Source organism: Falco punctatus, assembly GCF_963210335.1.
Source record: "Falco punctatus genome assembly, chromosome: 10".
Lineage (NCBI taxonomy): Eukaryota > Metazoa > Chordata > Aves > Falconiformes > Falconidae > Falco > Falco punctatus.
In genome coordinates this window covers 2,415,228-2,436,726 of record NC_137590.1, presented here as the reverse complement: position 1 = coordinate 2,436,726, position 21,499 = coordinate 2,415,228, and the positions used below count along the sequence as shown (strand labels likewise).

Sequence of the window (21,499 nt, the reverse complement as noted above, 5' to 3'; positions counted from 1 at the left end):
GCAGTGTCCTGAGAGGAGGTTTTCTTGCTAGCAGGAAGAAGTCTGCTGGGCTTTAGATGTCTGGTTATTTGGAGGGTTTTTTTACTAGAAAATGGGAAACTCTGGTCTCTGGCATATTGCTGCAGCCCACCTATTAAAGGGACACACAGATCCCAACCCGGGTTTGGATAGAAAAGGAAAAAATAATTGAACAAGTGGGTTGTTAATCTGTGAGTGTAGTCAACTGTTGAGAGGAGCCAAAAAGAAACTACACACCAATTGAGGTCATAAAATTCTAGGAACAATGTGCATTTCTCCTGGTACGATTCATCTGCAGGGCAGCAGGTTGCATGAAACCCCAAAGCCCCCAAAATCTTCTCTGAGTTTACTGCTGGCAGAGTGGCATGGAGCAGCCTTGGTTTGCCTGGAGGCGAGATGTGCTGCAGTTGATAACAAGGCAGAGGGAGGGGGGACACCTCTTGCTGCCCTACCTAGGACTTGAAAGTGAACCTGCTCTGCGGAGGCACAGAGCATCTCCAGCGACAAGTACAGGTGGGTCATGTCCCATGACGAAGGGACCAGCCCACACAGCCCTGACCTACTTTGTGCCGGCAGGACTGGAGTGGCAGCTCGTGTCCATGCTGGAGGCATCAGGCGTAGCTTTCCTCTGTGCTTTATCCAAACAGCATGGGTGACAAAGCCCTGCTCGTCGGTCTGTGGAGAAACGGTGGATTTCCCCTGTGACATGCTGGGCCTCCCAAAGGGAGTTTGGGCGTGCTGCAGCTGGTGAGGCTTGCGCTGGTGGCTCCTGATGGAGCAGCTTGCTGGGGGTGATGGTCCTCAAAGCACCATGACCGAGGTGCTGCGTGCTACTGCCTGGGGCTGAGCAGGCTGCTTGAAGTGGAGAGCCCATCGAAGCCCTGCAAGCCTCAGCCGTTACGGCTTGTGAGCCTGTTTCCTAGATCATTGGTAGGGTTTGTGTCTTTCCATTCTTGGTGGTGCCTCAGCAGCCACTTCCATGGGATCTCTCTTGTTCCCTGGCAGTGATGTGCTGGGCAGCACGGGCAGCTGCAGACCTGGCAGGGTGCTCTGGCATAACACTGGCGCTGCCATCGCCTGGTGCGGTACAGATAGCTGTATCAAACTTCTAGCTGGAAAGGATCCTAGATGCGCCCCTCTCTCCTCAGAGCAATACATGAAGGACGTGTTCAAAATGGAGAGCAACTTTTTATTCAGATAACACATCCCCTTTAGGCAACTTGCTAGTCTGGAAGTAGATGCTGCAGCGAGCGTTCGCTCGGATACAGAAGTCTTGGTTGAGGGCTTGGGTGGGTGACCTCAGGATTACACATGCAGACTTACAGACAGGGACTGGACTTGTCCTGAGACTTTGCGTCTCAGCATTGGTTCTTTGGCATTTGTCAGGTCAATCTCCACCTTAAGGTCCATCCTGCCCTGATGGGTGGTAGCTGCCAACACACTTTGCGAGAAAGATTTAAGATAAAAATTCTGGCTGGTTATCTGAGAAGATAGGCTTAGCTGAAAGACTCTGATCGTTTACTGCACGTACCTCCTTCCTGATACAGACCTGTCCTGGGATGCAGCTAGGCAGGTGCAACAGTGTAGGTGGTGCACATCTGGTAGTGGACTTCTAAAACACACAAAAAAACCCCAAACCAACCAAACAAAAATCAGCCCCTTAGGGATGCTGTGTGGCGTGGGGAGAGCCACCAGCCAGGCCGGGTTGGAGGGATGGGTGAAGCTAGCAAGACAGCCTAACAGAGTACCCTGAGCAATTTTCCTCATACTTTTTTTTTTAAACCCTTCAAAGTCAAATCTCAAACTTAGGGGGTTTCTTCTCCCTAATTAAATTAACAGGCCATATGGTGTTTACTGTGAGCGCCTGCAATATGGAAGGAGCTACCTCCTGGATCACTTTCTTTTTTCAGAAGAAGCTGCTTTACCTGATGTCACTGTTCTGAAATGTTCTTTTCAGCAGCGGGCAGGAGGGTTATTTCAGCCACCTCGCTGCTGTTGGTGTCACCTTCTGATCCTGGGGATGAGCTGTATCATAACCTTTTCTGTTTCCGCAACCTCCTTTGTCTTCTCCCAGCTTTTCTAATGCCATTTTGCTGCTTAGTGGGAGTGTGTACAGGTCCCGGGGGTTTCATGCTTTTTCACATGCAGGTAATGCTTCTTGGTGGTGGGGCTGAGGAGCATTGGAAACAACTCAGGGTGGTGGGGTTTTTGGGGTGAGGGTTTTATTTTTATCAGCTACTAATAATTTTTTTTGTGGAGGGTCACATTACCATCTCAGGAATGTGTGAAGCTGAAAGGTTTGTAGAGTTTTGTTCTTTATTAACGGGCTGGTTTTAAAAAAGAAGTTACTTTGCATGTGCTACTTTTATCTTTACTTGAAATCTGGAGGAGGAAATAAAGACCTTGAGAAAGAAATCCATTGGTTTATTATCAGACCCTTGCATTTAGATGAACAGGAAAGTAGGGTAAGAATCTTTTAAACCTGGAGGAGAAACAAAGGAATGAAAAGTCTTGGATTTTGCTGTCTGTTTTCAGCTATTTTAACTCATTTAGCAGGGTTTTTTGGTAAGCGTAATTCTTGTGTGTGAGGGGGCTTTGCTGTGAGCTCACCCTGCAGCTCCCCAGTGGTGTACGTTAACCTTTCTCTGCAATCCTAACATGTTGATGCATCCTTTCTGTAAGGACTTGCTGTTAAAAGAGGAGGTGGATGACCCTTCATCTTCAGCCAGGCTCAGCTTGTTCTGGGGTATCTGAGCTTCCAGAAACAGATATATTTGTGTCCGCTGAAAACACCCTGCCACATTAGCATATTCCCTGTAACGTATGCTCAAAGGGTGTTTCTTTGCAGAGAAGCCTCTCTAAAGATAGCATCGTGAAGTTCTGTGTTGTCAACCAGGGACACTTGATCTAAAAAACAACATTTGATACACAGACAAGGTTTGCAAGTGCCATCTGGATTCTGGGAGATGAGCTAGGTTGTCTCTGTTTTGCATACACTCACCGGGGGGGGGGGGAAGATATGTGCAGGCAGATTAATTCTTCAGGATCACCTGAGCGGAACAGTTTAGTCCACACGAATGTCCTTGGTGACATGGGACACCAGTGTAATCCCATACCACTAGGCTGCATGTGCTGGTTCACCTTCTTAAGGTGATGGAAATAAAGGTGCTGTCAATTTAGTGGTATATTTATTGAAAACCAGGTGGAATCAATTTAAATTCTCAGGGGACAGTAATATTTTAATCTACTATCAAGTGCATACTGCAAGTCAGAACCTGCAAATGATGCAAAGTCCTGCAGAAATGGGCATGTTTTTAGGGAGGTGGGGATATGCAGGATACGCAGATGTCATTGTCTGGCTTCAGTTCTGCGTGGTGGAGATACTGTCCTCAAAACCACGCCAGGCGCTAAGAACAGAAACCTGGAGACCATGAACATCTAACACAGCCCTGGACTGAGTAGAAAACTTACTGTCTGTATCTTCCCAGGGATATGTAGGTTATAAAATGTATTTTACTTCAGGGTCTGTTTCTTTACTTTCTAGTTATCCTCTCATATGCAAATCTAATTTGCCTAATGGGCTGGTGAATGTAATTGAAAGGCAGGCTGCACTTACATGATAGTGAAAAGTCTCACCTGTGCCCAGGCACAGATGGGTCTCTGCCTCACTGCTGCATCATTAGGGGGAATTTATAGGCACCGTGTCATAGGCTTTGCTGTGACCGGGAGAGGAAGACTGCAGTTTCAAACAAACTTTGGGTTCGGTGGGGGTTTTGCGGGGGATTTTGCAGTGTAGGCTCTCTATTTCCTGGTCTTGCAGTTTTGGTGGTTGTGCTTCTTGGTTAGCATAGTCTTTGTCTTTCCCTTGTGCTCCAGTTGGCAGTGAGCAAGCTAACGCAGGTTACCAGTAACTGGTTTAGGACAACCTTAAGAATGACAAGTTGGAAAGTCTTTTCTGTGCTGTGTTGCAGTGTGATGCTTTGAAAGCAAGTGCATCAGCAGCTGAGCCAGCACCTTCCCTCTGTGGTCCCTGTGCATCACTGAATCTCCAGAGGTTATCCATGGAAAATCTCCGCCGCTGCTGCCCGTGAGAGAGAGGGGAAGGAGGCACCACAGAGTTACTGCTGTGCATCCATCTCTGCTGGGGTTGTTCCCAAAGGGAGCAAGAAGTAGTGAGCTTTAACAGCACTCCTGTCCACCCCCATCTCTCCATGCCGGGGCTCAGCAGGAGATGCTGGCTGCCGGTGCCAGCACCGTGCCGGTGGCCTCGCTCCTAAAGGTGTGTAGGTGCCCATCTACGTCATCAGGCTCCAAAACGCCTCTAAACCCCATCCTTCAATGCGTTGCTCCTATGCTTCCAGCTCCGTGGGATGGTGGAAAGCTTTCCACAGGCTAATTGGGTTTGGGGTGAAGGCAAAGAGCAATTTGTATAGTGACGTGGGGAGTGTTTTTAAGAGGCAGAATTGTCATCTTGGCAGGGCTCCTATGTGTGTCATCGATCGGGATTGAGTATTAGCTGGGCAGCAGTTAATGTACTTAGCGCCCAAGTGAACGAAGCATGCTCTCTAAAGAGAGCCAGCGTGACTTATGGCGTGATTAACGAGTCTTGGCTACCTTATGTACATCGACAGAGTAGCAAGGTGGGTGTTGGCGCGTGCAGCACTGCCAGCCTCAGTGCGAGGGCCGCAGTAGTAAAGCCGCTGTGGGCAGAGGGACACTTGTGATCCTCAGTTTGGACTTTGGCACTTTAGGAAGTTGTAAATAATGGGGATGAAAGAGACTTCCTAAGTCTTTTCCAAGTTCCTCCTTGATTTCTTGAACTGTGTGGCCAAATTTTGGGATAGTTTGGTGGAACTTAAGCCCTGGAGCTGGCTGGCAGTGGGTGAGCGCCTGCTCTTCAGCCTCCAGCCAGAGAAGGGAGACTCCCTGTCGACTCTGCTTTATGTTTGGAAAAGAAAGCAAACAGTATGGGTTCAGGAGCCCAAAGGGGATTGTTTGTGTGCGTCCTTCCTTGATTGCTTCATTTTGCATTTGTGGTAGAACTTGGATAGTGGTTTGTTCGGGGTTGGACTGTTTTGTTTTGTTTTTTTGCAAAAATGAGCATTATTTTCATCAAAACTAGCCCTTCTGACCACGAGCTTCTGGACTGCTTCCTTCTCCAGATGGTCAGGACTTGTACCTGTTCTGTGCTTAACACTTTTGGGTTTTTTCTAGTTTAATTTAGGCTTTTGGTAATAGCTTTGGGTGTCCTTGGTATTATTCGTGCCTCTCTGTGGTCAAATTTGATTGTTATGGATTAAATGTGGTGTTCTACCTTGAGAGCTTCTCACTTATTTAAGAAATGCCCTTGTTTTTTTTAAGTGGCATTCTTTACTGGTTATTGATAGCAGTGCTTGGGCTGCTGGTGCTTTGGGTCTGCCTTATGTGCATAGACTTTTTAACTTCTACTCCTGTATTACTCAGTTTGAGTATTTTCCACTTGCTGGATACCCTCACCCCTTAGACGCCAGATCTGCTGTACTGGTTCTCATTAGCTTCAGACCCCCGCATGCTCAGGTGTTTGTGATGCTGTAAGAAATCCGTATTTGCTCAGTCTTGGCTATTTTTTTGAGGTCAGTGTGGGTTTTTAGGTTGATCTGTAGTGGTGGGAACCAAATCATCAAGCAGCAGGGCTTGGAAGATGGAGGACTGAGAGGGATGTATTCTGAAATTGTTGTTTTAAAGCTTCTGACTTTAAGCCTCCTCCTGTACATCTGCAGTACCCAGGTTTGAAGTTCTTAAATCATCAATTACTGGGTGATATTATGGGGAGTTTGTGGTGGGTTTGAATCCATCTTCTTATTTTTTAATGAGACTGTTTCCTCCTCTAATGATTTTCAGGTTGTTCCCTCTTACCTTATGGTGCCTGAACTTCCAGGGTGCCCAGGGACGCCTCTGCCCTCCGCGGTCTGTTTCTGTGAGGTGTGCCTGTGCTTGCCTCGCTGGTCAGGCTGAGCAGTGCAGGGCTGAGAGCTTGTCCAAGTCACAGACAGTGCCCGTGTTTGTTCTACCTGGTGAGGCAGGATCGCTGCAAAGGTGCCTTCTCATCTCGGGGATGCTCAGGTGAAAATACAAGCTTATCTAGACAAGGGCTGTCTCTCCCAAAGGAGGCTTGTGTTTTCCTATTGCTGCTGTGATTGATGCATTTCTGGGTTCTCTGATGACACAAAACTCAAGCAAACCCTGCTGTCAGCAGCTTTCTGCCAGTCCGTGCCATGCCATCACTCATCACTGATGGGTGCTCTTCCCACTGCCCTGGGAAGTTGTCTGCTGCGGGAGGTGCTCATGGTGTTTCTTGATGCTCCTCCTGGTTCCTGTGGGCTCTGAAGGGCAGCAGAAGACCTGCGGTTTTGATCTCCAGAGCATCGTGGTTATAAGCTCCTTGGGAGATCCCCCCGAGGTGTGCTGGAGAGCAGGTGGGTGCTGAACTGACAGTCTGCAGCCAGGAGCCTCGGGTCTGGGGCACAGGGATTTTTTTGGACCTGTTGGTCCAAAAGATACTCTTAATGATCTGTAGGACCTTCTGTACAAACAAAACAACTCGTACACATCCCCATAGGAACTGGTGCTGCATGTGACTGATCGAGCTCCCAGCAGCTAAGAGGGAGCAGAGGCACAGCAGTGGGCAGGACTGGAAGCCCCAGGAGCTGTGGCATTGGCATCTGAGCTCTGTGGCACAGAGGTTTGCACCATTGCTTAGCTGCGTGGAGTCAGGGGTTAAAAATGCACCAGGAGGTGAAATGGCCTCTGTTTGATGTGGTGCTTTTCTCAAAGGAAACTCCCTAAATGATTGCTCCTGAGCAGGCAGGGACTGATCCTGCAGTGAGCAGAGGGGGACTGCTGGTGGGAAGCCTTTAAGCAAAGGTGCTCGCTGCACTGACCCAGAAGCAGCATCCTTCTCGACATCTGCTAGGTTCCTTACAGAACTGGCTAGAAAATGACCTCCTCATCCACAACTTTATTTTTCCTGTTGAAACTGAGAACTAGGATATAAAACACCAGGTGGTGAAAAGGAAGGGTCGCTAGCCTGGTATCTCAGAATAGACCATCACTTTTTCTCCCCAGCTTCCAGGAATGAACCAGACTCACAGTATGGAAGCCGCAGGACCCAGCAAAAATCTCCAGGGAAGGGGCTTGGGTTGGAAATGTGGCTCCCCTGGGGAAGCCATGGGAATGCCAGACCCACAGCGCTTGCCTGGGCTTTTTGCAGCAGCCCAGCAGGGAGAAGTGGGCTGCATCCCCGGTGGGCACTGCTGTGGTTGGAGCTGTGGCCTTGCTGTGTGCAGCACCGGCGGCTCCTTGGCTCAGCCAGCTGCCAGCAGAAGGGGCCGCGCAACTGCGGTGCTGCTGCAATGCTTTTTGCAGATTCCCCTTTTCTGAACCCTTTTGTTAAAGAAGAAAGTAGGGCAGCTGAGGAGGCGTGGGGTCCCAGACTCTCAAATAGAGTTTGTTGGTGGTGAGATGTAGATCTCTACTGTCACGGTCTTGCTGATGGATTTTAAGTGAGCAGCACTGCTGATGTGTCTGCTCTGACACCTCTGATCGCAGCGTCTGTGCGGGAGGCTCTTGTGCAGGATGCACTGCAGAAGAGCTGCAGAGCAGCCAGAACCCTCTGGGAACATTTCACCTAGTTGAGGCAACCCCGTAGCCTCCCCAGGCTCCTCTAGACCCCTACCTGTGGCCAGAGAAGCCCAGCGAGGGCAGCAGCAGCCCCGTAGAGACTCTTCCATGGAGAGCCGCAGTGGTGGCCTGGGTCCCCCCAGCTGCAGCGGGGCCATCCCTAGAAGCCTGCTCGAGCATCTGTGCTGCTCCGAAGCCCGTTGCAATCAGTGAATGCATTTCTGTGGACCGTTACAAATTGTGGGGAGCCCCTCAGAGCTAACTAGCGATAGGAAGATGCTACTGCCACTCTTTTATACTGCTGGGTAGGAGAGAAAGGTAACAAAATGGAGCCTACTGCGTATGTGCTTCATCTGGAGAGCAGGAGACGGACGGGTGGAGCAGCTTGTTAAATGGCCAGCTATCCAAGTTTTAAAAGGATTTATGAGCACTAGATAAAATCATATCCTAAAGTCTGTCTCAAACCCTCTCTTAAGGTGGAAAACGCTTTCAGAAGTTAGAGCTTGTTTCACTGTGTTTTCCCCCTTTTGGGTCGCCTGAAATTTTACAGGTACAAAAGTTGCAGCTTTATTTACTCTACAGCATTTAGCTGAAGCAGGAAGAAAAAAAGATTTCCACTCCAAAAATTACAGTGCTTGGTTGTTCTTCTATAGAGTCTAATGGGATTTTTGGTAACAAATTATTTTCTTTATACCTCAGCAGAGTTTAGCCCAACTTTGGTTTAAAACCAGTGCTTGCAAAAGTCTAAAGTTTTAAAGGCGGTTGGATCTGTTCTGAAGCTTTCTTGTTTTCAACATGTGGGTCCTGTTTCAGAATTAACTGCATTTTATGTTATATAACCCTATACACTGGGCTGATGCTTTTCCCAAGAGGGCTTACACCAGCCAAAACTGGTGGGCATTGAACAGACATCAGGAACCAGGCTGCTAATTAGAAATAAGAAGAGGGTTTGGGTTGCTGTAGTGGGTACCTCTGCAATCAGAAAGTGCTGCTGAGGAACGCTGAAGAGTGGGAGGAAAGCTGTGGTACCCGATGCTGGTGTGGGGCGGTGGCAGAGCTGGTGGCTTTGGCGTTGAAGTGCAGAGGATGGCTGGCACGGCTCGCACGTTGCCTGGGGCAGAAGTGAGCGTCAGTGCCCGACACTTTGGCGTAGGGTGTGCGCAGGGGTGGCTGCGAGGCTGCAGCCGGGGCGAAGTGCTCGCACACCTTCCCAAATGTGATCCCTGAACAGTGGCAGAGTTTAAAGAACACTAATTAGAGCGGACTTTCAGTGCTAGCATTGCTGGGGGAGGCTGGGTCAGCGCATCCTTCAGCTGTGAGTTTCCCACCTGCTAGGTCACCTTTTACTCTCTGGAGTAAACTTGGTGTATAACTCCCTGGACCCCAGAGGGACAAGTTGCCCTCTCCATTGCTGTGCTTGCTGCTCTGGGTGCAATTTCAGACCTTTTGGGGGTAACCCCTTAAAACCGACTTTTAAAACAACTTTTCATATCTAAAAAGTAGCTGAGGTGGTAAAAGTGACATATATCATTCGTATAAGCATGGTTAACTCAATTCTTGCTTTTGCTGTACATACATTCCCTGTAAGTGAAACACAAGCTCTTTTTTTCCCCCAACATATCATTTCTCTGTATGTAGAAGCCCCACAAAATAATCATAAAGAAGAAAAAAAATCTTTGATACCGAGCTGTTGCTCCAAGTCTCTTTTTAAATGGTATCCCTTTTGTACGTGTTGTGTCTGGGCTCCACTGGACTCTGGAGCCGTTAATCTTCCTGGTGTTTTCTTCCCTGCGGCAAATGAGAGACAGATGTTCCAATCTGGAAAGTTTGTTCCCGCCACTATCGTTTCACTCACAGTCAGAGGATCTGGAGAGCAGTGCAGCAGGCTGAGACTTTTAAGAACTAATTTTTCCATGATTGTGATAATTGCCTGTTTGATATCTGTAACTGCTTTCATTTTTCATTGAGTGCTTTAGCCTAATAAGTAAACAGTGTGGAGGAGTAAATATTTCTTAATATTGTAATAGGAGTGGATGACTTAAAAAACAACAAAAAAAGTGCCTTGATTCTGTAACTTCAAATGGAACAATGAACTAATGAAAAATTGCTAAAACACTTCAGCAGTAACTAATCAAATGAATTAGCGAGCATCTCCAGCTTTGCTTGAACACAGCTGCCCTGCCCAGCCCCTGCCTGTGTCCCATGTCATAACCCTGGCCAAAGAGGTCTGAGGAACAGGGGGGTGGTTTTGGGGTGGGAGGAGCACTCCCCTCAATCCCCAAAGTGCTTCCCATCGTGAAACTGAAATGCTGGCTGCTCTGTTGTCTTTGGTTTCCAGGAATATATTCTGCTGGGATATATTCCAGGATTATATTCCTCTCTTCAGGGTGACTGTCTCCGATGGGGGCAGAGCAAGCAGCTGGCAGGAATGGGGAGGGCTCCCCACACTGGGGCACCTCGGGCTCCCCGGTGTCCCTTGGAGACAGCCGATGCGCAAAAGCTGCTGGCAGGGACATCAAGAGATGAACTTGGGTCCCCAAAACTTATTTGCATGGGCACTGGTGGTGTGGGAAGGGAATTGCTGTGATGTGCCAGTAAGAGCAGCAGCAGCTACCAGGTGGCTGCTGCGCTGTGTGTAAATGGTTTTCAGGGCAGCTTTTGTGGTCAGAGTAACTATTCCCTTGCTCCTTCGTGGCAGAGAGAGCAGGAGGGTGATGGGTACCATGCTAAAGTGGTTTGTGTTCTTGTAGAAGTAAGACGACCTGAATTTGAGGTGCCTGGTGTATACCCCACTCTAGGGGCTGTTGGATGTGATAGGTTGTGGGATGGATCCTGCATCCATGGGTTTGCGCTGCTGGCCCTGGTATGAGCCCACGGACCAAGAGGAAACGAGAGCTGAGGAGGCAGGGATGCCGTGCAGGTGGGTTTGTGCGGATGAGTCTGACATGGCCAAGGTGAAGGCAGAGCTGGAGCTGCAACAGTCTTGACTGGGTGGGAACACAGCAGACGAGAATGGCTGTAAGGTCCAGCCTGTGCTACCGATGAGTTTGTAGAGCCAGGCACATTAATAGTTTTTTATAAAAATCACTGAAGGGCAAGGCAGATAAAGATCTGCAGTCTGCCTTCAGGAATAAATTATTAATCTTATTTCCCTTATTAACTGCTTTCTGGACTGGTTGCAAATGATAACATACTTTGCTCTTTCAAGTTCTTCTATCTGAGATTCACATTGAATTGAGATTTAAAGTGAAACAGCTGTGTGTGGGAGAGGAATAGATGGCAATGGAGATACACGCATTTATTTTTGATTTATAAAATGCCTATCCCAGGCTCAGCAGCTCCCTCCTGTGTGATGCGAGGCTCTCCTCCGAGGTGCCGAGTCCTCTCCACTCCCACAGCATCTTACAGCTCAGGAGCCTAGATGTGCTATAAACCCAAGCTAAACAGGGTAAAAATAGGCTGATCGCATTTAGTGAAGGAAGTATCCGTACAGTAACATAAGTTACCCACTGCGACAGATGCTGTAGTATCATCTTAGCCAGCCCTGTGCTTTGGTGTGGAAGGAGGAGGATGGAGAAAGACCTCAGCTGACCAACATTTGCTGCTGACCTGTTTGTGACACGCTCGTGTCTCCCGGTATCTGGTTGTAAATTATTATTTATTGACTCAAGCGAAGGAAGACCTCTGGAAACCACCCTGCATGCAAATAAATGTCAATATTTTTATAGAAATATAATCCTGACTGCAAGCCTCTTAGCGTCTCCTTCCCCACCAAACTGGGACTAGCCCAATGATCCTTTTTTCCGAAGGCTGCTGTATTGGCTGCCTTGTTGCCAATGCTTATCTTCAGTCTTCCCCCTCCATTGCTTTTTGATGCAGTGATGCTGCAAAAGGATAAAATATTGGCTATTTCCTCGATGATGTGATTCCAGTTTGAGCTTGGGGGAAGTTGTCTAGAGGCAGGTGACGGAGGGATTGCAGCGGAGTAGCCGTAAACGGTGTTTTCTAGAAGTCTGAGTAACGATGCTCTTGCTTTCCATGTAGATAACCCCTCATCTGCATGCCCTGGAGAACTGCAAAGGTGCTCTACAGATGGCTTAGAGCCATCAAGGGGAGGGAAAGGCAACCTTAGAGCACAGGAAAGATGTTAATAAAATTTAAATGTAATTCTTCCCATCTCTCAGTTCCTAAATGTGAAAAATATTAGCTTGGTGGAGACTGAAAACAGATGGTGAGCAGTTGGAGCAGATAAGCATGTTATTCAAAATAAACATTCGCCAAAGCTGGGGAGGTGGCGAACCATATTTCATTTCACCCTATTTACATTATCAGGTCAGGTTACACTGATGCTGCCTCTCGTTTGCATTCAGACTATCAACAGGGAACCCTGCGAGGCGAGCCAACTGCAGCGGGTCCTTTTCAGCACAAACGTTTGGGCTGGAACAGACGGCTCCGGGCCGTTTCCCTGGCTTTTTCTCCAGGACGATGTATCGAGCCAGTTTTCTTACAACAGCTCTGCTAGGCTGTAGGCAGGGTCCTGCCTGCCACTGCCACCGGGGAGGTCACCGAGGGGCGTCCTTCCTTTGCTTCCTTCGTTCAGATGGTCTCTTGATCCGTTCAGGCAAGCTTTGCCTCAAACCAGAGGCTCTTACCTGTGCAAGTGGTGGGGAAACAAGCCCCCGTTCAGAGGGCTGTTTCTAGGGAGGGTTCGTCTCGCTGACTTGGGGGAGATGTACAATTCATGCCTGTAGTCCAAGTGGTCATCTGGGGTGGTAGGGCCAGTGGAGAGAGAGGTATGTCTGGAGTGTGACTTGTATCCCTTGCTTTGGGGAATGATTTGGGATGGGCTGAATCATCTTTGGGGGTGTCTGTCTGTCCGTTGGCTCCAGAACAAGCTCAGACCCAGCTCCTGGGTGGGTGACCAAAGAATTTCTCCTGCCAGACTTAACCTTGGCTGCTGCTACTGGGACAGTTCACCATCCTTTGCTCTCAAGAGGCAGGTACAAATTTTGGGCTCTTAACTTTTTGAGGTGAGGAGTGGCTTTTTAGGTTACGAGCATATTCTGCGTGTTCTAGATGAAAGTCAAAAACATCTACTGTGATTAAACCTCTTATTTCTGTATGAAACCATTACGTGCTTTCACTCCTGAGACTCTGAACCACTGGGCAAACCCTTGCACACAGTCTTTTTTTTTTTTTTTTTTTTTCAGAAGACATCAACGAAAACCAAAACTTTGCTAATTTATAACTTTCAATCTAACCGCTTAGTGGTCAAAGCCTTGTTGACAAGGTCTGATTTTGAGTCTGTTCTCACTGTCCTGCAAAAGGGGAAAGCAGACCCTTACCTGTGCATACCGGCCAGTTATGCAGTGCTGTCTCATGTGTTTTTTTTCTCTTATTTCTTCCAATACGTTTCATGTTTTGACTTCTACAGAAAGCTGGAGTGCTTGAGTCTGGCAGACAGGCTTGTGAGAAGCAGTTCTGACTCTGTGCAGCTTATTTATCAATGGGATCTACAAAATCGCTCCCAGGGCAGGCAGGTTCTGCCTTCCTTTTCAACTCTCGTGACAGTGAGTCAAGGGGAATCCCACACCTGCATGAAGAATAGCTTGAAGATATCGATGCCCATGCTGTGCATGCCCTCCAAACACCCAGCCACAGACTTTAAATTCATTTTCCGTAAGGGAGGAGGAAAGGCTTTGGTGTCTTGAGCTGATAGCAGCCTTTAAGAGCCTGCGCATACTCTGTGTGCTCACTCATTGAGGTTGCTGGATGGCGTTAAATAGTGCCCGTGCAGATGCTATGGTGTAAATTCTTATAAAGCATCCACATTTTCTGCACTGTAGCAGCGGCTCTTTCTCTCTTCCCTTGCTCTCAGCAAGCTCATGGCTCCACCATCACAGCTAGATCAGCGCTTTGTCCTGAGCATCATCCCGCAGTGCAGAGCACCACCAGCCTCAGGCACTTCATAACTGCCCAGCACCTTTTTAGAGTGTGACTCTGTGTATGGGAGACACAACCCAGGAGCCGTGCCCCCAGGAAGGATGTGAGATGGGTTGAGGATCCACTTTTTGTTAGTAAATATAAATCTCCCATCCTGACGGTATTCTGCTGTCTGTCAGAACTATATTTTGAGCTTTGGGAAGCGGATGGGGAGGAGACCGCTTGTGTCTATCGGCCCCTGGGGTTATTCCTGGCTCTCTTCTCCAGTTCCTTATCTTGCTTTTTGGAGGAAGATAACATCCAGTTTTCCTCATGCAGCGTTTTATTTCTTTTTATGTCTTGTTTTATTCTCTAATTGCTAAAGGCATTTAAGGATTAATTAAAATTCCAGTGTACTTGAAATACTCCTTAACTTGTCACAATTTCTTTTTTCTTGTGCCTTTTCCCTTTTTTCAAACTCACAGACATGAAGAGATTAATAAAGCGGCTTCTTTATACAGTTCACAATGCGAGTAAATGCTAGCCATTCTTCAAAGGTTACCTGTCACAGCAACACTCTCGTTGTACTAAACACCATAGGTGGAAGTCTTCTTTAAAGAAAATAAATATGATTAAATCCGTCTTGAGCGGGTGTTGAAACTGCCCCCTCTGTGCCAGAGAGCCAGAGCCCCAGTCCCCTGGGAGCACAGGAGTGGGACTTCTCCAAGGACCAGTCAAGACCCCAGGTTTTCTCCTGGCATGCTGTCCTCTTGTCTCACTTAGCTCTTTCTCCTGTCCAGCAAGGAAGATCATCAGCTGCACTTAATCTTGACATATGCTCCTGTTTCATTTGTTACGCTAGGATGAGAACTGGAGCAGCAAAGGAAATACAGTGCAGGGAGTCACATACAGCCGGGGCCTTTCGTGTCGCTGGAGAGCAGAGGGCTGAAGGGTTTCGGGTGTGTTCAAAGCTCTGGGGCTTTCTAGTCTCTTGCACACCTGGCTCCTTAACTGGGGCACGCGAATATATAGGGCACGCAGCATAAACTGATACACACCTACAGCTCTGCTGGCCCAGACAGCAGCTTTGCGGCATCTGAGATCTGTAACTCCAGTCGCTGTGAAATCTGGTCTTCAGGCTCCATCGGCTTGTGGAGAAGATGAAATTCTTGCGTCAAGCCAAGACTAAAACAGCATCTCCGTGACTGGGTTTTGATTTACTCTGAGCGAATCGCCTTCCCGTGTGGAACCCGGCACGCTGGGGGCCGGGCTGCAGCTCTCCCCCCCGGCTGGGTGGCTGCGTCGCTGCCGCCTCTTTCCCTGGTTCAGCTTTGCAGGGGCTGGGAAATTGGAGCTCGTGTCACTGCGAAGTTTTGATGTTTGGCAGCAAAAGTGTTGTCATAAACATGTTCAATCTGTGTCCTGCAGACACCACTTGGAAAGTAATAACAGTAAATGTTTCTCAGTCCAGGTAGGGTTTGGAAGGAGGAGTTTTTGAAGGAAAACAACCCAGCGTTTCCAGTTTAGGCACGTGTCCTGCTCTGACACTCAGAGTATTCAGTCATTGACAAGAATTCTTAGAGCATCATCTGAAAACCTGTTACGGCATTTGACTCTTTAGCGTGATTTCAGATGACTGATGGGGTGGAGTGACTTACAGGCATTTTAAGGAGCATCTCAGCATCCTCTCTGTGCATCTGGAAGCAGTGCCGAAATGTTGCTCTTGGTGAGCCAGTAAATATTTCTGAACAGTGAAATGTGGAAGAAAGAGATGGGGTAGGTGGTGCTTCCCCAGAGACCATCTCACTGGCTTGGTTTTAGGACCAGGTCAACTTGAGGCTGACTCAGGTCCTCACTGGCAGTCTTGTTCGCACATCTGATTATCAGTAAATGGATGTGTTTAGGCTAAAAATGAGTTTTTGAAAGATGGTTTTTATCTGCATTTATAGATGCCCCAGGTCATTGACAGGAAGCTTTTAAATTTAACAATCCTGTTTGCTTCTTGTCTGTCAGAGTAGGCTCAGAAAAGAAGGTGTTGGCTTCTCGTGGGCTTTGGTTTTGGTGTCTCGTGGAGTAGCCCAGCAGTAGCTGGTTTTATTTTGGGACTATAGAGTCCATGTGACTTCGCCACTCCCCTGCAAATTATCTGAATTAGTTCTGCTTTCCTTAATGTGCCTTAGGAGCATGTTAGGAGGAAAGAGGAGAAACCCTAAGGACTGGTTTCATGCTCTGTTTCTCTCTACAGCATGGCAGTATCAGGTCGGCCACGTGCACCTGGGGAAGGGGGTGAAGAAGATGAAACGAGGCAGGTGGGCAGCGGTGTGTTGTATTTGGGGTGTGTGGTGGGAAAGGGCTAGCAGCAGGCGGGGAGCGATGTGATGCTCTCCTTGGCACACCTGCAGCTGAGCAGGCACAGAGGTGGGCAGAGAGCTTGCAGAGAAGAGCGTGAACGGTATCTCATGTCTGTGTCCGTGGACAATGTGCAAACAGGTTATGTTCCTGCGTTATTAGCTCACTGTTTTGCAATTATTCCCGTATTCTGAGCAAACATGTTTCTGTCCCTTGATGGTCATCAGGCAGCTGGCACTGAGTGGTGGATAGGCACAATTAGTGCTGTTTTGATTGAAAAATTTGGGTCATTTAGCAGCATTTCCCTTCCCTGCCTGGGTAAGTGAACTCAGACTTATTGTGGTAGAGGTGCCCCTCACTTCATGTGCCAAACCTGCTCTCTGACTGTTTTGCTGCATTTATTTGGCAAGGCAGGGGTTTGCCTCCTCCTGCTTTTTCCAGTAGACTCACCTGCTGGAACAGGCACCTACGTGCATGAATGATGCATGTTCCTACATCGAATACATTGTTATTCATCTGAATGTCATATTCATGCGTGGATATGACAGGGAGAGGCTGCACATCAGTGCTAAATTGTATGAAAGTTGGATCAATTGTATGTGACTAGTAGTTTGCAATATTGTATTAATACGGCTATTATATGTTAAAATTAATAGTAGTTTCCTATGGCTTCGGTATTTCCCCACTCTGTTCATGAAAGCAAAGCCTAGAAGTTTTGTTGGGTTTGGGTTTTTTTGGGTGATGTTTTTTGGGGGTTTTTTCTTTGTGAAAGCAGGCTTAAATAAATGAAGACACAAACTTTCTGCCATGGAAGTATGTTGGATGCAAGTTTTGTAGCAATTCCTGAAAGGCCAGGAAGACATGGATTTCAGCATATATTTACCTCTGCTCCCCCTTCCACAGATGGTCCTGCAAACAGGAAAAAAAACAACAAACTAGGAGTAACGAACTTCATTTGTTACCTTGCTGACATTAATGATGACTTGCCATAAGGAAAATAAATGAGCCAGCTCGTTCCTAGTGTGTGTGGCAGAGCAGGTGCTGGTGGTTCACAGAGCAGGTTCCAGGCCAGTGGCACAAAGGGCTCGGGTGCCAGTTCACGTCATCTCTGCCCTCGAAAGCAGCATTTTTGTTGTCAGGACTTGTGAAGTAGCAGGCTTGGTGGCTGTATGGCAGTGCAGAACTTTGCCATCTATTCAGTGCTTCCCTGCTTTATGGGAATTCAGCATTTAAATGCTTTGCCAGAACTTGAAAACTGCATTTCTTACAGCTGATAGCTATTTGTAAAAGCTGAGGATTGAAATCAGGTTGTAATCTAATTTAATTAGGTTACAGCATGTGCTTTAATACCTTTCTTTTGTGGCTTAGAGAGGCATCAGGACCGATCCCAGGCGGCACAGAGCCCCCGGGCATGTGTTGTTTTCAGCCGTGCCCACCTCGAGAGGGTGCAGTCGGAGCCCCCTTTGGCTGCCGTGCCAAGCAGCGATGCTTGTGTGGGAGCTGCCGCATCCGAAGCGGCACGCTTGGCTGCTGCCCTGCAGCTCTGGTCGAAAGTTCTGCCCACCAACAGCCAAATACTGCCTGAGAAAATTCACTGGTCCGAATCCCAGCCTGCACGCACCAGAGAGGTGAAAGATGTCTGCACCTCCCTCGCCATCTGAGCTGGGGTGCAGATGGGTGTGCTGGGAACCCGTCACTGTTCCCATGCGGGGACTTGCTGGAGCATGGTCACAACTCATTAGTGAGCTAATTAAACGAGGTGAGTGGCGGCTTGAGGAGCAAGGAGCAGTAATCATGTTCTCGGAGGGGTGATTCGCATTGCATCCCATTGTCCAGGGTCGCGATGCGGAGCACCCCTGGAGTAGCGTCAGCTCCCATGGGAGCTGCGCTTCGGAGGTGATTAGGCTTTGTCTGCTGAGCTGTCTGGATTTAAAAAACAAAAATAACTCCCTGAAAAAAATCCCCCCAAACCCCAAGGCCTGCATAAGCATGTATTTCCTCCTTTTCCCTCAGTTCCCCCCAAGGATGCCTTTTGAGGCTGATTGTAGTCACTGGAGCCAGGAGTGTGGCCACACTGTTCAGCTGAGCTGGAATGTCCCACCAGAGCCTGGGCCCACAGGAGGGACCCCCAGGGGCTGGAAAAGAAGCCTCAGAGCGAGCTGGCGGTGTGCTGGGTGCTAGAAACTGCATGCAGGAGAGGGGATGTGAATAGCTCATGTCAGCTCATCTTTCCAGCCCTGTGCTGGTTTTGCTTGCTTGCTGGCACAGCTGCACCACTGCTCCCTGCACGCCGGGCCGGCACCCACCCAAAAACTGGGTTGCCTGTTGCAAAAAGAGGTTGCAGTTCCTCTGGAGAGGCCATCTCAGGGCCAGGCAGCGTGGACACGGGGTGCGTGCAAGGCTGCATGTATGCTGGCACGGGGGGGCTGCGCTGGGCAGTGAGGACCACCCCTGTGGGGGAGAGGAGGTGTGGCATGGTTTACATTTGAGTTTGTTTTCAAAAAGGCAAACGTGCAAAGCTGGTCAGAGAGCCGTTTGCCAAAGCAGCTGCTTCGGAACATGTTTTTGTTGGGAAACCTCGGCACCCCATGATGGCAGGGTGTTTGTGGGCACGGCTGGGGACCATCGAGGGGATCTTAAATGGGGGAAAAGCAAAGCAAACAGGCAGAAATACTTTGAGGAAGTATCTTCAAGCACGAGGGGTGAGAAGATGTGGTCGAGAGACTGGGATGGTGAACACGGGCGTATCGAGCCTGCTGGGCAGCGTCTGGGGACACCTGCTGCACCCCAGGAGCCTCTTCCCCGCGGCACCTCGGGGCTGCGCGGAGCAGCGTGGGAGTCTGGTGTGACTTCCCCCCCTCCAGCCTTTCATCTTCACCCTTGCAACTGTACTTTGTGTGCTGGGTGGGGAAACACTTGTCCGTGACTGTCACTAAGCATTACCACCTTCTCTTCGTACAGTTGCTGGTGAGAAGAGGGTGCCAGTGATGCCCGGATCGCCCGTGGAAGTGAAGATACAGTCCAGGTCCTCTCCTCCCAACATGCCGCCGCTGCCCCCCGTGAACCCTGGTGGCCCCCGGCCAGTGTCCTTCACCCCGACTGCACGTAAGACCCCAGTAACTGCTTTTCCCGGGGACCAGCTTTAGCCAGGAGGAAAGGCTCTGCTTCTAGAAGTCACCGGGGATGTCTCAGCCGTTGGCCAGGGCTGCTCACCAGCATGGCAAGCGTTAGCCACGCTGCACGGCTTGAGGAAGGGGGGACTGGGGCTTTCCTGCTGTCCTGCCCTGTATGCAGAATGTATAACAGGGTCTGTAATCCCCCTACCCCCCCGCCTGCTCCTACCTTGCTCCCGGCGCTGCCTTGAGTCCTTCTCCTTGCAGGTGCAGCCTTGAGTTCCACCATAAACTCCTTAAGAAATTGAAGTCTTTTATCAGGTTGGCTTCAAACAAGCCGAGAGCTGGGCTTTTCACTGTATCTTTTGGAGGAGTTAATTCCCTCTCTGCTGTATCTCACTTTGCAGACAGCCTTTCGGCAGCTGAGATTAGAAAGTTTTCCTTTTTTTAATTTCCCAGCCTTGGAAATTCCTCGCTGTCCATCCAGATTCTCTTTCCTCCATCTTCCCTTTATAATCTTTCCTATTAAGCCACGGTCGATCCTGGTCCTGCCGAGCTGTAGCGCAGCCTCACACCCACTTCTTCTAGCAGGGTGTTGCTCAGAAGTGACATGGGCATACAGCCTTTTCTTACAGCCTAGAAAGAGTCTTTTTTTTTTTTTTCTTTTTTCTCCCTTAGCCAACACTTAAGCCATTTAATGTCCTTTAAGAAACATTCTGTAGCAAAGCTACTTTACTTTGTCGGGCATGGAGTTATCTGACCCCAGCACATGGCACATACGTATTTTCCAGGCACTCCTCACCCCTTTCCTCCTGCACTGAGCGTCTCCCTAGCTGGTTCTGCATTGCTTTGCTGTCCATGACGGTGTCTGGGATATCTCACAGTTTCACACTGGCAGTGGATTTCAGAGATTTGCAACCCAGCCTCTTTCAGGACACACATTAATGTATTGTGTGATGCTGGCAATAGCACTAATCACTGGGTTATCCCGCCAGACATGCTGTCCCCATCTTTATGCGCTGAGGGGTTTTTAATGGCTCTCCTTTTGCTCAGGCAGAAAAAGACCATTAGCAAAGTGACAGAAATTAATTTTCCGATGAGGTTGCTTGGCACATTGTTAAGGGCCAAGGAGCCTGAATCTGCTGATTGCAGATGGCTTAATTGCCTCTTCCCAAGATAGATGAGAACCTATGGTGAAGTTCATCCTTGCTTTTTTACTGCTTAGTGGCACCAGAGGTCTTGGTCAGAGTCAGCAGGTGTGTGTCCTGCCCTGCGAAGCCTGTGGCTTGGGCAGGTGAGGAGGAGCATGTCGGAGGAAGGCCGTGCCCACCTGTGGATTGCTAACAAAGTTGGGGATGCAGTGAAAGCCATCGACTATTGAGGACCGAAGGCAGAATTTAACAGAGTAGCCCTAGATGACGACTTCTGTGTTCCCAGGAATTTAGCATCCTCCTCTCCACAGACCAGTAATCCCACCGATCTCAGTGTGCCACCTTGCTTCTGTCTTCTCACCTGGAAACAGAGGTCCCAGCCCGGCTCTGTGGTCTGTGGTGGAGCAGATCCTGGCGATGCGCAGGATCAGATAACCGCCAGCTGCCCTGCGGTAGCACCGTTTGCAGGAGGGTCAGGCAAGGTGAGCCTGAAAACGCAGAGTGGTTACGGGGGCTGCGTCTAACGGCCGCCCCGCCCCGACCCAGCTCACTCTGCTTCCGTGGCATCGCCCGAGTCCATCAGCGTCCGCTGCTCCCATCTGCGGCAGCCTCTCCCGAGGGACCCTGCAGCCCCCTGCCCCAGCATGGGTCACACAGCCCCTACTTCTCCTGGGGTATAAATAGAGCCCGTTGCTCTCCCGAGTCTTTCATTTGAAAGAATAAGAGGAAGCAAAATAGGAAAGGGAGTAAAGGTGCCCTGGTCATGGCTGCCGGAGAGCACAGAGGTGCTCTTTGAGAGGAGCTTCTCTGGGTGGCTTTTCCCCCTACTTATAACACTGTTTTTGTGAAATAAATGCTCTTTATGAATAATTGCCAGAAGCCTTGCCTTTCACATAGCTCTGCATCTGCTGGTACTCATGGTAGCTAACCCTGCGAGCACATGCCATCTCTGCAGGACATCTCTGTTCCTTTGCTGCTTTGGGGAAGCCAGTGCAGACAGGAGTTTTTCAGGTTGCATTGCTCCGTTACAGAAGGCATGAGCTCACTTTGCCTTTACACCTCCATCCTCTCGGTCCTGGCCTTCATCTTCACTTCATCATCTGTCTGTCTACAAAAGGACACATCTTTGTCCTGCCCCCAAAGAGCTTGTCACCCCTTGGTTAGCAGGAACCACCTTTGGTGGTCCCTTCAGCCTTATCTTTCCCTTGCATCTCAACTGACTCTAGTTAATCTTCTCAGGTTCCCTCCCGTGCTCACCGCGCAGGTCCAGGTGCATGGAGCCTTTCC

General features: G+C 49.1%; 1 protein-coding gene across 4 annotated transcripts in view; it reads left to right on the top strand.

The window, feature by feature from the left end:
* Positions 1-21,499, top strand: part of CBFA2T2 (CBFA2/RUNX1 partner transcriptional co-repressor 2) — a 66,615-nt gene that overhangs the window by 29,877 nt on the left and 15,239 nt on the right. For all 4 annotated transcript variants that reach the window (XM_080403770.1, XM_080403772.1, XM_080403771.1 and 1 more), the window contains one exon: positions 18,910-19,053. In XM_080403770.1, the coding sequence (XP_080259896.1) occupies positions 18,910-19,053 (144 nt within the window). Of the gene's footprint in view, positions 1-18,909; positions 19,054-21,499 lie in introns of those variants that run through there.